Raw genomic sequence first — 15,229 nt, forward strand, 5'->3', positions numbered from 1 at the left:
TTTTTAATGACTTGGTGGGCCGCATAAAGACCTTTGACGGGCCGCATGCGGCCCGCGGGCCGTAGTTTGCCCACCCCTGGTGTAGAGGGAGCTTTACTCTGTATCTAACCCCGTGCTGTACCTGTCCTGGGAGTGTTTGATGGGGACAGTGTAGAGGGAGCTTTACTCTGTATCTAACCCCGTGCTGTACCTGTCCTGGGAGTGTTTGATGGGGACAGTGTAGAAGGAGCTTTACTCTGTATCTAACCCCGTGCTGTACCTGTCCTGGGAGTGTTTGATGGGGACAGTGTAGAGGGAGCTTTACTCTGTATCTAACCCCGTGCTGTACCTGTCCTGGGAGTGTTTGATGGGGACAGTGTAGAGGGAGCTTTACTCTGTATCTAACCCCGTGCTGTACCTGTCCTGGGAGTGTTTGATGGGGACAGTGTAGAGGGAGCTTTACTCTGTATCTAACCCCGTGCTGTACCTGTCCTGGGAGTGTTTGATGGGGACAGTGTAGAGGGAGCTTTACTCTGTATCTAACCCCGTGCTGTCCCTGTCCTGGGAGTGTTTGATGGGGACAGTGTAGAGGGAGCTTTACTCTGTATCTAACCCGTGCTGTACCTGTCCTGGGAGTGTTTGATGTGGACAGTGTAGAGGGAGCCTTACTCTGTATCTAACCCCGTGCTGTACCTGTCCTGGGAGTGTTTGATGGGGACAGTGTAGAGGGAGCTTTACTCTGTATCTAACCCCGTGCTGTACCTGTCCTGGGAGTGTTTGATGGGGACAGTGTAGAGGGAGCTTTACTCTGTATCTAACCCCGTGCTGTACCTGTCCTGGGAGTGTTTGATGGGGACAGTGTAGAGGGAGCTTTACTCTGTATCTAACCCCGTGCTGTACCTGTCCTGGGAGTGTTTGATGGGGACAGTGTAGAGGGAGCTTTACTCTGTATCTAACCCCGTGCTGTACCTGTCCTGGGAGTGTTTGATGGGGACAGTGTAGAGGGAGCTTTACTCTGTATCTAACCCCGTGCTGTCCCTGTCCTGGGAGTGTTTGATGGGGACAGTGTAGAGGGAGCTTTACTCTGTATCTAACCCCGTGCTGTACCTGTCCCTGGGAGTGTTTGATGGGGACAGTGTAGAGGGAGCTTTACTCTGTATCTAACCCCGTGCTGTACCTGTCCCTGGAGTGTTTGATGGGGACAGTGTAGAGGGAGCTTTACTCTGTATCTAACCCCGTGCTGTACCTGTCCTGGGAGTGTTTGATGGGGACAGTGTAGAGGGAGCCTTACTCTGTATCTAACCCCGTGCTGTACCTGTCCTGGGAGTGTTTGATGGGGACAGTGTAGAGGGAGCTTTACTCTGTATCTAACCCCGTGCTGTCCCTGTCCTGGGAGTGTTTGATGGGGACAGTGTAGAGGGAGCTTTACTCTGTATCTTACCCCGTGCTGTACCTGTCCTGGGAGTGTTTGATGTGGACAGTGTAGAGGGAGCCTTACTCTGTATCTAACCCCGTGCTGTACCTGTCCTGGGAGTGTTTGATGGGGACAGTGTAGAGGGAGCTTTACTCTGTATCTAACCCCGTGCTGTACCTGTCCTGGGAGTGTTTGATGGGGACAGTGTAGAGGGAGCTTTACTCTGTATCTAACCCCGTGCTGTACCTGTCCTGGGAGTGTTTGATGGGGACAGTGTAGAGGGAGCTTTACTCTGTATCTAACCCCGTGCTGTACCTGTCCTGGGAGTGTTTGATGGGGACAGTGTAGAGGGAGCTTTACTCTGTATCTAACCCCGTGCTGTACCTGTCCCTGGGAGTGTTTGATGGGGACAGTGTAGAGGGAGCTTTACTCTGTATCTAACCCCGTGCTGTACCTGTCCCTGGAGTGTTTGATGGGGACAGTGTAGAGGGAGCTTTACTCTGTATCTAACCCCGTGCTGTACCTGTCCTGGGAGTGTTTGATGGGGACAGTGTAGAGGGAGCCTTACTCTGTATCTAACCCCGTGCTGTACCTGTCAATCTTCTTTTGCTTAGTGCTGTACGTTTTCAGTGGCTTCAGTTGCTAAAATGTGCTAATATTTTTCCCTCCCAGTTTGCAACGGACCCGAGGAATGACACAATATATCGGAAATATTTATACGTGTTGGGCACACGTGACATTCCTCCCTTGGTGACTCAGGACCCCAGTGACAGCACGCACACGTGTGATTGTGTGGAGGTATACCTACAGTCCAGTGGCCAGCGGGTGTTCAAGATGACCTTTCACTCCTCCATGCGATTTAAGAAGATCAAGTTGGTGGGTCAGGAGACGGAACGTTCCCTGTTGCTGCTCACAGGTTGGTCCGAGAGAAAGCTGACGGTCTACCAATGTGTGTGTGTGTCAAATCGAGCGTGCAGTGTAGGTCTGTCACCCACAGGCAATAGTGCACTGTAGCCCACCATCTGCTTTTAAACCTCTTCACATCATGGAGGTGGGTCACACAGGGTGGAGAGCTGGGGCTAGATGCCACCTCCTTCCTCTGGTCTATATTCACCGGGAGAGTGCCCATTCTCCCTCTTGAAATAACAGCCAGTTGGGAACGGAGTTGGGGTCAGGGTAGTAACTGGGGTAGGGTTAGAGTTAGGACCTTTGGGTTAGTTAGGGCCTTTGGGTTAGGATTAGAGTGAGGGCCTTTGGGTTAGAGTTGGGGCCTTTGGGTTAGAGTTAGGGCCTTTGGGTTAGGATTAGAGTGAGGGCCTTTGGGTTAGTTAGGGCCTTTGGGTTAGGATTAGAGTTAGGGCCTTTGGGTTAGAGTTTGAGTTAGGGCCTTTGGGTTAGGGTTAGAGTTAGGGCCTTTGGGTTAGGGTTAGAGTTCGGGCCTTTGGGTTAGGATTAGAGATAGGGCCTTTGGGTTAGAGTTAGAGTTAGAGCCTTTGGGTTAGGATTAGAGTGAGTGTCTTTAGGTTAGAGTTAGGGCCTTTGAGTTAGGGTTAGAGTTAGGGCCTTTGGGTTAGGGTTAGAGTTAGGGCCTTTGGGTTCGAGTTTGAGTTAGGGCCTTTGGGTTAGGAATAGAGTTAGAGCCTTTGGGTTAGGATTAGAGTGAGGGCCTTTGGGTTTGAGTTAGGGCCTTTGGGTTAGGGTTAGAGTTAGGACCTTTTGGTTAGGATTAGAGTGAGGGCCTTTGAGTTAGAGTTCGGGCCTTTGGGTTAGAGTTAGGGCCTTTGGGTTAGAGTTAGGGCCTTTGGGTTAGAGTTTGGGCCTTTGGGCTAGAGTTAGAGTTAGGGCCTTTCGGTTAGGGTTACAGTTAGGGTCTTTGGGTTAGGGTTAGAGTTAGGGCCTTTGGGTTAGGGTTAGAGTTCGGGCCTTTGGGTTAGAGTTAGGGCCTTTGGGTTAGAGTTAGGGCCTTTCGGTTAGGGTTACAGTTAGGGTCTTTGGGTTAGGGTTAGAGTTAGGGTCTTTGGGTTAGGGTTAGAGTTCGGGCCTTTGGGTTAGGGTTTGAGTTAGGGCATTTGGGTTAGAGTTAGGGCCTTTGGGTTAGGGTTAGAGTTCGGGTCTTTGGGTTAGGGTTAGAGTTCGGGCCTTTGGGTTAGGGTTTGAGTTAGGGCATTTGGGTTAGAGTTAGAGCCTTTGGGTTAGAGTTAGGGCCTTTGGGTTAGGGTTACAGTTCAGGTCTTTGGGTTAGGGTTAGAGTTAGGGCCTTTGAGTTAGAGTTCGGGCCTTTGGGTTAGGGTTTGAGTTAGAGCCTTTGGGTTAGAGTTAGGGCCTTTGGGTTAGGGTTATAGTCCAGGCCTTTGGGTTAGAGTTCGGGCCTTTGGGTTAGAGTTAGGGCCTTTGGGTTAGGGTTAGAGTTAGGGTCTTTGGGTTAGAGTTAGAGTTAGGGCCTTTGCTTTAGAGTTAGAGTTAGGGCCTTTGAGTTAGGGTTAGAGTTCGGGCCTTTGGGTTAGGGTTTGAGTTAGGGCCTTTGGGTTAGAGTTAGAGCCTTTGGGTTAGGGTTAGAGTTTGGGCCTTTGGGTTAGATTTAGGGCCTTTGGGTTAGAGGTAGGGCCTTTGGGTTAGAGTTAGAGTTAGGGCCTTTGGGTTAGAGTTAGAGTTAGGGCCTTTGGGTTAGAGTTAGAGTTAGGGCCTTTGAGTTAGAGTTGGAATTAGGGCCTTTGGGTTAGGGTTAGAGTTAGGGCCTTTGCATTAGGGCTTGAGTTAGGGCCTTTGGGTTAGGGTTAGAGTTAGGGCTTTTGGGTTAGGATTAGAGTGAGGGCCTTTGGGTTAGGGTTAGAGTTAGGGCCTTTGGGTTAGGGTTAGAGTTAGGGCCTTTGGGTTAGGGTTAGAGTTAGGGCTTTTGGGTTAGGATTAGAGTGAGGGCCTTTGAGTTAGAGTTAGAGTTAGGGCCTTGGGTTAGGGTTAGTGTTAGGGCCTTTGGGTTAGGGTTTGAGTTAGGGCCTTTGGGTTAGGGTTAGAGTTAGGGCCTTTGGGTTAGGGTTAGAGTTAGGGCCTTTGGGTTAGGGTTAGAGTTCGGGCCTTTGGGTTAGAGTTAGGGCCCTTGGGTTAGAGTTAGGGCCTTTGGGTTAGGGTTAGTGTTATGGCCTTTGGGTTAGGATTAGAGTGAAGGCCTTTGGGTTAGAGTTAGGGCCTTTGGGTTAGGGGTAGAGTTAGGGCCTTTGGGTTAGCGTTAGAATTAGGGCCTTTGGGTTAGGGGTAGAGTTAGGGCCTTTGGGTTAGAGTTAGAGTGGGGGCCTTTGGGTTAGAGTTAGAGTGGGGGCCTTTGGGTTAGAGTTAGGGTCTTTGGATTAGGGTTAGAGTTAGGGCCTTTGGGTTAGGGTTAGAGTTAGGGCCTTTGGGTTAGGGTTAGAGTTAGGGCCTTTGGGTTAGGGATAGAATTAGGGCCTTTGGATTAGGGTTAGAGCTAGGGCCTTTGGGTTAGGGTTGGAGTTAGGGCCTTTGGGTCATTGTCTGGGTTAGGATTAGAGTTAGGGCATTTGGTTCATTGTCTGAGTTAGGCTTAGTAATTGGGATAGTATTTGGGATAGGGTTAGAGTTAGAGACAGACCCTTTGACTCTGATAAAGCACGAGGTTTGAAAGTATTCCCAAAGAAATGAAGGCGGGTTAATGGATTATTTTGGTGATCTGCCCTGCTCTCAGTGAATCGGTGTACAGTCTCCAAGATACTGAATGGCATCCTCCTGTGCACATAGTCCTCTGGCGAACCTCCTTCTGTTCCAGATGCGTAACGTTCCCACAGGACTACAACCCAACTTGTTTGAAGAGTTTGAAAAAGGAGAGGATGGCCCGAAACCAGTTACTCCCGCCGGGGTCTGGCCAAGACTCCGTGACACTGAACCATCGCCTTCAAAGGCCCCTCCCGCCTCCCGGCCCACATCCCCGCCCCCCACAGCTGCCTGCAGTGTTCCACATGCCCTGGTCAATGGAATCGGCGAGAGACTCACTCTGCTTCCTATTTGCTTCTTTATTGCAGACGATGGGAAGATTTACAGTTTAACGATCAATGAGACCCAATTGGATCAGCCCAGGTCCTACACCGTCCAACTGTCCACGCGGAAAATCACCAAATGTCTCCCTCACATCACCATCTCAGAAGTCCACTCCAACCAGAGCAGTGCTCTCTATATCACAGGTAAGGGCATAGTGTGGGCCTCTACCTCTATATCACAGGCCCGGTGTGGGCCTCTACCTCTATATCGCAGGTAAGGGCATAGTGTGGGCCTCTACCTCTATATCACAGGTAAGGGCATAGTGTGGGCCTCTACCTCTATATCACAGGTAAGGGCATAGTGTGGGCCTCTACCTCTATATCACAGGTAAGGGCATAGTGTGGGCCTCTACCTCTATATCACAGGTAAGGGCATAGTGTGGGCCTCTACCTCTATATCACAGGTAAGGGCATAGTGTGGGCCTCTACCTCTATATCACAGGTAAGGGCATAGTGTGGGCCCCTACCTCTATATCACAGGTAAGGGCATAGTGTGGGCCTCTACCTCTATATCACAGGTAAGGGCATAGTGTGGGCCTCTACCTCTATATCACAGGTAAGGGCATAGTGTGGGCTCTACCTCTATATCACAGGTAAGGGCATAGTGTGGGCCTCTACCTCTATATCACAGGTAACGGCATAGTGTGGGCCTCTACCTCTATATCACAGGCCTGGTGTAGGCCTCTACCTCTATATCACAGGCCCGGTGTGGGCCTCTACCTCTATATCACAGGCCTGGTGTGGGCCTCTACCTCTATATCACAGGCCTGGTGTGGGCCTCTACATCTATATCACAGGCCTGGTGTGGGCCTCTACCTCTATATCACAGGTAAGGGCATAGTGTGGGCCTCTATCTCTATATCACAGGTAAGGGCATAGTGTGGGCCTCTACCTCTATATCACAGGCACGGGCATAATGTGGGCCTCTACCTCTATATCACAGGCACGGGCATAGTGTGGGCCCCTACCTCTATATCACAGGTAAGGGCATAGTGTGGGCCTCTACCTCTATATCACAGGTAAGGGCATAGTGTGGGCTCTACCTCTATATCACAGGTAAGGGCATAGTGTGGGCCTCTACCTCTATATCACAGGTAACGGCATAGTGTGGGCCTCTACCTCTATATCACAGGCCTGGTGTAGGCCTCTACCTCTATATCACAGGCCCGGTGTGGGCCTCTACCTCTATATCACAGGCCTGGTGTGGGCCTCTACCTCTATATCACAGGCCTGGTGTGGGCCTCTACATCTATATCACAGGCCTGGTGTGGGCCTCTACCTCTATATCACAGGTAAGGGCATAGTGTGGGCCTCTATCTCTATATCACAGGTAAGGGCATAGTGTGGGCCTCTACCTCTATATCACAGGCACGGGCATAGTGTGGGCCTCTACCTCTATATCACAGGCACGGGCATAGTGTGGGCCCCTACCTCTATATCACAGGTAAGGGCATAGTGTGGGCCTCTACCTCTATATCACAGGTAAGGGCATAGTGTGGGCCCCTACCTCTATATCACAGGTAAGGGCATAGTGTGGGCCCCTACCTCTATATCACAGGTAAGGGCATAGTGTGGGCCTCTACCTCTATATCACAGGTAAGGGCATAGTGTGGGCCTCTACCTCTATATCACAGGCCCGGTGTGGGCCTCTACCTCTATATCACAGGTAAGGGCATAGTGTGGGCCTCTACCTCTATATCACAGGTAAGGGCATAGTGTGGGCCTCTACCTCTATATCACAGGTAAGGGCATAGTGTGGGCCTCTACCTCTATATCACAGGTAAGGGCATAGTGCGGGCCTCTACCTCTATATCACAGGTAAGGGCATAGTGTGGGCCTCTACCTCTATATCACAGGTAAGGGCATAGTGTGGGCCTCTACCTCTATATCACAGGTAAGGGCATAGTGTAGGCCTCTACCTCTATATCACAGGTAAGGGCATAGTGTGGGCCTCTACCTCTATATCACAGGTAAGGGCATAGTGTGGGCGTCTACCTCTATATCACAGGTAAGGGCATAGTGTGGGCCTCTACCTCTATATCACAGGTAAGGGCATAGTGTGGGCCTCTACCTCTATATCACAGGTAAGGGCATAGTGTGGGCCTCTACCTCTATATCACAGGTAAGGGCATAGTGTGGGCCTCTATCTCTATATCACAGGTAAGGGCATAGTGTGGGCCTCTACCTCTATATCACAGGCCCGGTGTGGGCCTCTACCTCTATATCACAGGTAAGGGCATAGTGTGGGCGTCTACCTCTATATCACAGGTAAGGGCATAGTGTGGGCCTCTACCTCTATATCACAGGTAAGGGCATAGTGTGGGCCTCGACCTCTATATCATAGGTAAGGGCATAGTGTGGGCCTCTACCTCTATATCACAGGTAAGGGTCTACCTCTATATCACAGGCCTGGTGTGGGCCTCTACCTCTATATCACAGGTAAGGGCATAGTGTGGGCGTCTACCTCTATATCACAGGTAAGGGCATAGTGTGGGCCTCTACCTCTATATCACAGGCCTGGTGTGGGCCTCTACCTCTATATCACAGGTAAGGGCATAGTGTGGGCGTCTACCTCTATATCACAGGTAAGGGCATAGTGGTGGCCTCTACCTCTATATCACAGGCTTGGTGTGGGCCTCTACCTCTATATCACAGGCCTGGTGTGGGCGTCTACCTCTATATCACAGGTAAGGGCCTGGTGTGGGCCTGTACCTCTATATCACAGGCCCGGTGTGGGCCTCTACCTCTATATCACAGGCCCGGTGTGGGCCTCTACCTCTATATCACAGGCCTGGTGAGGGCCTCTACCTCTATATCACAGGCCTGGTGTGGGCCTCTACCTCTATATCACAGGCCTGGTGTGGGCCTCTACCTCTATATCACAGTTAAGGGCCTGGTGTGGGCCTCTACCTCTATATCACACCCTGGTGTGGGCCTCTACCTCTATATCACAGGTATGGTGTGGACCTCTACCTCTATATCACAGGCCTGGTGTGGGCCTCTACCTCTATATCACAGGCCTGGTGTGGGCCTCTACCTCTATATCACAGGCCTGGTGTGGGCCTCTATCTCTATATCACAGGCCTGGTGTGGGCCTCTACCTCTATATCACAGGCCTGGTGTGGGCCTATATCTCTATATCACAGGCCTGGTGTGGGCCTCTACATCTATATCACAGGTAAGGGCCTGGTGTGGGCCTCTACCTCTATATCACAGGTATGGTGTGGGCCTCTACATCTATATCACAGGTATGGTGTGGGCCTCTACCTCTATACCACAGGTAAGGACATAGTGTGTGCCTCTACCTCTCTATCACAGGCCTGGTGTGGGCCTCTACCTCTATATCACAGGCCTGATGTGGGCCTCTACCTGGTGTGGGTCAGTACTGATAATGTGGGACTCGCTCCCACAGGGAGTGGGGAGAATGTGGGACTGACTCCCACGGGGAGGGGGGAGAATGTGGGACTGGCTCCCACGGGGAGTGGGGAGAATGTGGGACTCGCTCCCACGGGGAGTGGGGAGAATGTGGGACTCGCTCCCACGGGGAGTGGGGAGAATGGGGAACTCGCTCCCACAGGGAGTGGGGAGAATGTGGGACTCGCTCCTACGGGGAGTGGGGAGAATGTGGGACTCGCTCCCACGGGGAGTGGGGAGAATGTGGGACTCGCTCCCACGGGGAGTGGGGAGAATGTGGGACTCGCTCCTACGGGGAGTGGGGAGAATGTGGGACTCGCTCCCACGGGGAGTGGGGAGAATGTGGGACTCGCTCCCACGGGGAGTGGGGAGAATGTGGGACTCACTCCTACGGGGAGTGGGGAGAATGTGGGACTCGCTCCCACGGGGAGTGGGGAGAATGTGGGACTCGCTCCCACGGGGAGTGGGGAGAATGTGGGACTCGCTCCCACAGGGAGTGGGGAGAATGTGGGACTCGCTCCCACCGGGAGCGGGGAGAATGTGGGACTCGCTCCCACAGGGAGTGGGGAGAATGTGGGACTCGCTCCCACGGGGAGTGGGGAGAATGTGGGACTCGCTCCCACGGGGAGTGGGGAGGATGTGGGACTCGCTCCCATGGGGATTGGGGAGAATGTGGGACTGGCTCCCACGGGGAGTGGGGAGAATGTGGGACTGGCTCCCACGGGGAGTGGGGAGAATGTGGGACTCGCTCCCACGGGGAGTGGGGAGAATGTGGGACTCGCTCCCACAGGGAGTGGGGGGGATGTGGGCCTCGCTCCCACAGGGAGTGGGGAGAATGTGGGACTCGCTCCCACGGGGAGTGGGGAGAATGTGGGACTGGCTCCCACGGGGAGTGGGGAGAATGTGGGACTCGCTCCCACGGGGAGTGGGGAGAATGTGGGACTCGCTCCCACAGGGAGTGGGGGGATGTGGGACTCGCTCCCACAGGGAGTGGGGAGAATGTGGGACTCGCTCCCACGGGGAGTGGGGAGAATGTGGTGATTTGATATTGTTTGAATCAGCAGATTGTTGACCATTGATTACACTGCCTATTGCACTTTGTCCTGATGTGATGATCTGGATTTTGAGTTGCAGATTCCGGAGCGGTTTATTTGGAAGTTCACACGGCCGGAGTTTATCGAGATCTCTTTGGGACTCTGCACGCCTTTGATCCGTTCGACCAGCAGATCCCATTGGCCCTGGCTCTGTCATCCAAGGTAAACACCTTCCCTCAACTTCCCCGAGAACCGGCATTGGGAAGATTCCTTCTTGCAAGGCCGACCTCTCCACCCATCCCGCAGTGGGCCACATCGCCAGCCCCCACCCCTTCTCCACACCCCCCCCCATCTCCACACCCCCCCCCCCATCTCCCCTCCCCCATCTCCACCCCCCCATCTCCACACCCCCCCCTCCATCTCCACACCCCCCCCCATCTCCACCCCCCCCTCATCTCCACCCACCCCCATCTCCACACCCCCCATCTCCCCCCCCATCTCCCCCCCATCTCCACCTCCCCCCCCCATCTCCCCCCCATCTCCCCCCATCTCCACCCTCCCCCCCATCTCCCCCCCCATCTCCCCCCATCTCCACCCCCCCATCTCCACACCCTCCCCCCATCTCCCCCCCATCTCCCCCCCCATCTCCCCCCCATCTCCACCCTCCCCCCCATCTCCCCCCCCATCTCCACCCCCCCATCTCCACACCCCTCCCCCCATCTCCCCCCCCCATCTCCCCCCCCAACTCCACCCCCCCCATCTCCACGCTCCCCCCCCATCTCCCCCCCATCTCCACACTCCCCCCCCCCATCTCCCCCCCCCCCCCCCCCCATCTCCCCCCCCCCTCCCCCATCTCCCACTCCCCTTGTCATTCCTGCCTTACTCAGTTCCATCTCAGCGGTTCTCCAGCTCGGACTCGGAGTTTGTGGTTGGCTGTTTGACTGCGTGAAGACCCCACTGCCTCCCCGTTCAGTCCTGGGGGGGCTTGGGGGCGGGCGGGAGGATGAGCTGATTCCTCCCCCTTCTCAGGTGGGGAACTGAGTCCGATTGCGACGGCCCTGGTATCTCAATTTATTTGGGAAGGGTCTCAGAATGGAACCATTGGAGCCTGTCTTGGGCGTTACCCACTGATGTGAGGTGGGGCAGCACGGTAGCACAGTGGTTAGCACTGCTGCCTCACAGCTCCAGGGTCCCGGGTACGATTCCCGGCTTGGGTCACTGTCTGTGCGGAGTCTGCACCTTCTCCCCGTGTCTGCGTGGGTTTCCTCCGGGTGCTCCGGTTTCCTCCCACAAGTCCTGTGATGTCCCTCTTTGGTGGATTCGCCATGCTAAATTGCCCCTTCGTGTCCAAAGTTGAGATAGTGTTACGGTGATAGGGAGGGTGGGGAAGTGGCTTAGATAGGGTGCTCTGACAGACGGTTAGCACAGACCCAAGGGGCAGAATGGCCTCGCTCTGCGCTGTAGGGAATCTACGGAAACCCCCCACGCCAGCTCTGTCCTGCCAGCATCTTGGGTTTAGTGAGCGTCAATCCCAGGGCGAGGCCGGAGGAGGGGGAAGAACGTTCCACAAAACCTTTCCCAATGTCTCTCCACTGATCACTGCTGTCAGGAATATTCTTGCAGGTCATCAGCTGCTCCTTGGGATACAACCATCTGGGATTGGTGGATGAATTTGGGCGGATTTACATGCAGGGGAACAACCGTTATGGACAACTAGGAACAGGTGACAAGATTGACCGAGGAGAACCAACGCTGGTAATGTCAAACTCTCTCTTATCTCAAACGCAGCTTTACTCTGTATCTTACCCCGTGCTGTATCTGTCCTGGGAGTGTTTGATGGGGACAGTGTAGAGGGAGCTTTACTCTGTATCTAACCCCGTGCTGTACCTGTCCTGGGAGTGTTTGATGGGGACAGTGTAGAGGGAAGCTTTACTCTGTATCTAACCCCAGTGCTGTACCTGTCCTGGGAGTGTTTGATGGGGACAGTGTAGAGTGAACTTTACTCTGTATCTAACCCCGTGCTGTACCTGTCCTGGGAGTGTTTGATGGGGACAGTGTAGGAGGGAGCTTTACTCTGTATCTAACCCCGTGCTGTACCTGTCCTGGGAGTGTTTGATGGGGACAGTGTAGAGGGAGCTTTACTCTGTATCTAACCCCGTGCTGTACCTGTCCTGGGAGTGTTTGATGGGGACAGTGTAGAGGGAGCTTTACTCTGTATCTCAACCCCGTGCTGTACCTGTCCTGGGAGTGTTTGATGGGGACAGTGTAGAGGGAGCTTTACTCTGTATCTAACCCCGTGCTGTACCTGTCCTGGGAGTGTTTGATGGGGACAGTGTAGAGGGAGCTTTACCTCTGTATCTAACCCCAGTGCTGTACCTGTCCTGGGAGTGTTTGATGAGGACAGTGTAGAGGGAGCTTTACTCTGTATCTAACCCCGTGATGTACCTGTCCTGGGAGTGTTTGATGGGGACAGTATAGAGGGAGCTTTACTCTGTATCTAACCCCGTGCTGTAGCTGTCCTGGGAGTGTTTGATGGGGACAGTATAGAGGGAGCTTTACTCTGTATCTAACCCCGTGCTGTACATGTCCTGGGAGTGTTTGATGGGGACAGTGTAGAGGAAGCTATACTCTGTATCTAACCCCGTGCTGTACCTGTCCTGGGAGTGTTTGATGGGGACAGTGTAGAGGGAGCTTTACTCTGTATCTAACCCCGTGCTGTACCTGCCCTGGGAGTGTTTGATGGGGACAGTGTAGAGGGAGCTTTACTCTGTATCTAACCCCGTGCTGTCCCTGTCCTGGGAGTGTTTGATGGAGACAGTGTAGAGGGAGCTTTACTCTGTATCTAACCCCGTGCTGTACCTGTCCTGGGAGTGTTTGATGGGGACAGTGTAGAGGGACCTTTACTCTGTATCTAACTCCGTGCTGTACCTGTCCTGGGAGTGTTTGATGGGGACAGTGTAGAGGGAGCTTTACTCTGTATCTAACCCCGTGCTGTACCTGTCCTGCGAGTGTTTGATGGGGACAGTGTAGAGGGAGCTTTACTCTGTATCTAACCCCGTGCTGTACCTGACCTGGGAGTGTTTGATGGGGACAGTGTAGAGGGAGCTTTACTCTGTATCTAACCCCGTGCTGTACCTGTCCTGGGAGTGTTTGATGGGGACAGTGTAGAGGGAGCTTTACTCTGTATCTAACCCCGTGCTGTACCTGTCCTGGGAGTGTTTGATGGGGACAGTATAGAGGGAGCTTTACTCTGTATCTAACCCCGTGCTGTACCTGTCCTGGGAGTGTTTGATGGGGACAGTATAGAGGGAGCTTTACTCTGTACCTAACCCCGTGCTGTACCTGTCCTGGGAGTGTTTGATGGGGACAGTGGAGAGGGAGCTTTACTCTGTATCTTACCCCGTGCTGTACCTGTCCTGGGAGTGTTTGATGGGGACAGTGTAGAGGGAGCTTTACTCTGTATCTAACCCCGTGCTGTACCTGTCCTGGGAGTGTTTGATGGGGACAGTGTAGAGGGAGCTTTACTCTGTATCTAACCCCGTGCTGTATCTGTCCTGGGAGTGTTTGATGGGGACAGTGTAGAGGGAGCTTTACTCTGTATCTAACCCCGTGCTGTACCTGTCCTGGGAGTGTTTGATGGGGACAGTGTAGAGGGAGCTTTACTCTGTACCTAACCCCGTGCTGTACCTGTCCTGGGAGTGTTTGATGGGGACAGTGGAGAGGGAGCTTTACTCTGTATCTTACCCCGTGCTGTACCTGTCCTGGGAGTGTTTGATGGGGACAGTGTAGAGGGAGCTTTACTCTGTATCTAACCCCGTGCTGTACCTGTCCTGGGAGTGTTTGATGGGGACAGTGTAGAGGGAGCTTTACTCTGTATCTAACCCCGTGCTGTACCTGTCCTGGGAGTGTTTGATGGGGACAGTGTAGAGGGAGCTTTACTCTGTATCTAACCCCGTGCTGTACCTGCCCTGGGAGTGTTTGATGGGGACAGTGTACACTAGTTGATGTATCCTTGGCATCACTTCCCCTTTCCCCGATGAGGCTGTGTATAATCAGTGGAGAATATGATTCCTAGCTTTTCCAATGAATATTCTGCTCTCTTTCCTGTAATGGGATTGATTTGACCGTTAAGTGCTCAAAGTGCAGTTTATTAAAGTCGATCCTGTATTTAGTCAGTGATCCTGTGTTAACGACACCTCCCAATGTGGCTGCACCTGTCAGGGTTGTTATTGTATTTCTCAGTTCAAAGCCTTTGTGTGAACGCTGGTCCCAGCAGGTGGATGAACCCCTGTGACCTGCAGCAGGCGGAGGAACCGTCGTTAACCCCTTATCCTCAGCTTGTTCTCCATCCTGTCAGCAGGCCCCTGCTCCCCAAGTCCCCGGTGGGCCTCATGGATTACGATCTCCCCCCACCGGGGGGGCGAGAATCTCCCTCCGGAGTCCTCTGAGCTACTGGCGACGAGGAAAAAACTATGGCTGCGATTCTGGAGACCCCGGCCTCATTCGGATCCCTCCGCCCGAGAGCACGGCCGGGGAGACTTGACGCCGCTTTTTGGGAGGCGAGAGGCCATTGGCGCAGAGGTGGAAGATCGGGCCCGGTATACCGAACGGGAGCGGTATTCCTTCCAGGTGAAAGGTCATACCCCTGACCGTCTGCGCAGCCCCAACTTTCAGTGCGATCAAAAGCCTCACCTCGACTTCCGGTTGCGGCTATGACCAGCTAAGTCGCACGTTTGGCTGCTCCTGCTACAAAGGTGTTTTCGGGCCGATTGGAGGGCCCCAACGGCGCTGTAAGGACAAATCCCGGTGGGGGAAGGCTCCCTGAAGAGAACCAGACCAACTTTATGGTCGGTACCCGGAGTGGGGTGGTAAAGAAAGCAACAGCAGCTCCCAAAAAAAAGCGGGGGAAGAAGACCAAAATGGCGGCCGGTGGCGCACCCGAGGAATGGAGGAAATGGGCGGAGGAGCAGCAAGCCGCTCTCCTGCGCTTCTTTACGGAGCTGAAAATGGAGCTCTTGGAGTCAATGAATGCGACGACCACCAGGCTGATGGGAGCCCAGGCGACCCAAGAGGCGTCGATTCGGGAGCTGCAACAGGAGATGACTGTGAGGGAGGAGGAGGCCACGGTCCTCGTGGGAAAGGTAGAGGTGCACGAGGCACTCCACCTGAAATGGCAGAGCCGTTTTGAGGAGCTGGATACCCGAATGAGGCGGAAGAACCTGAGGATCTTGGGCCTGGCAGAAGGCCTGGAGGGGTCAGACCTCCCGGGATATGTAGCAGAAATGCTGAGCTCCCTGATGGGGGCAGGGGCCGTCCCTTCGCCCCTGGAGCTGGAAGAGGCCTAC

At 53.8% G+C, this 15,229-nt stretch overlaps 1 protein-coding gene across 1 annotated transcript in view; it reads left to right on the forward strand.

The window, feature by feature from the left end:
* Positions 1 to 14,144, forward strand: part of LOC119958336 (F-box only protein 24-like) — a 34,899-nt gene extending 20,755 nt beyond the window's left edge. Inside the window, exons 5-9 of the mRNA XM_038786776.1 lie at positions 2,066 to 2,309; positions 5,422 to 5,580; positions 9,985 to 10,106; positions 11,508 to 11,639; positions 14,127 to 14,144. Coding sequence (XP_038642704.1) covers positions 2,066 to 2,309; positions 5,422 to 5,580; positions 9,985 to 10,106; positions 11,508 to 11,639; positions 14,127 to 14,144 — 675 coding nt within the window. The remainder of the gene's footprint in view (positions 1 to 2,065; positions 2,310 to 5,421; positions 5,581 to 9,984; positions 10,107 to 11,507; positions 11,640 to 14,126) is intronic.
* Positions 14,145 to 15,229: the final 1,085 nt, after the last annotated feature.

Source organism: Scyliorhinus canicula, chromosome 29 (genome assembly GCF_902713615.1).
Source record: "Scyliorhinus canicula chromosome 29, sScyCan1.1, whole genome shotgun sequence".
NCBI classification, from domain to species: domain Eukaryota; kingdom Metazoa; phylum Chordata; class Chondrichthyes; order Carcharhiniformes; family Scyliorhinidae; genus Scyliorhinus; species Scyliorhinus canicula.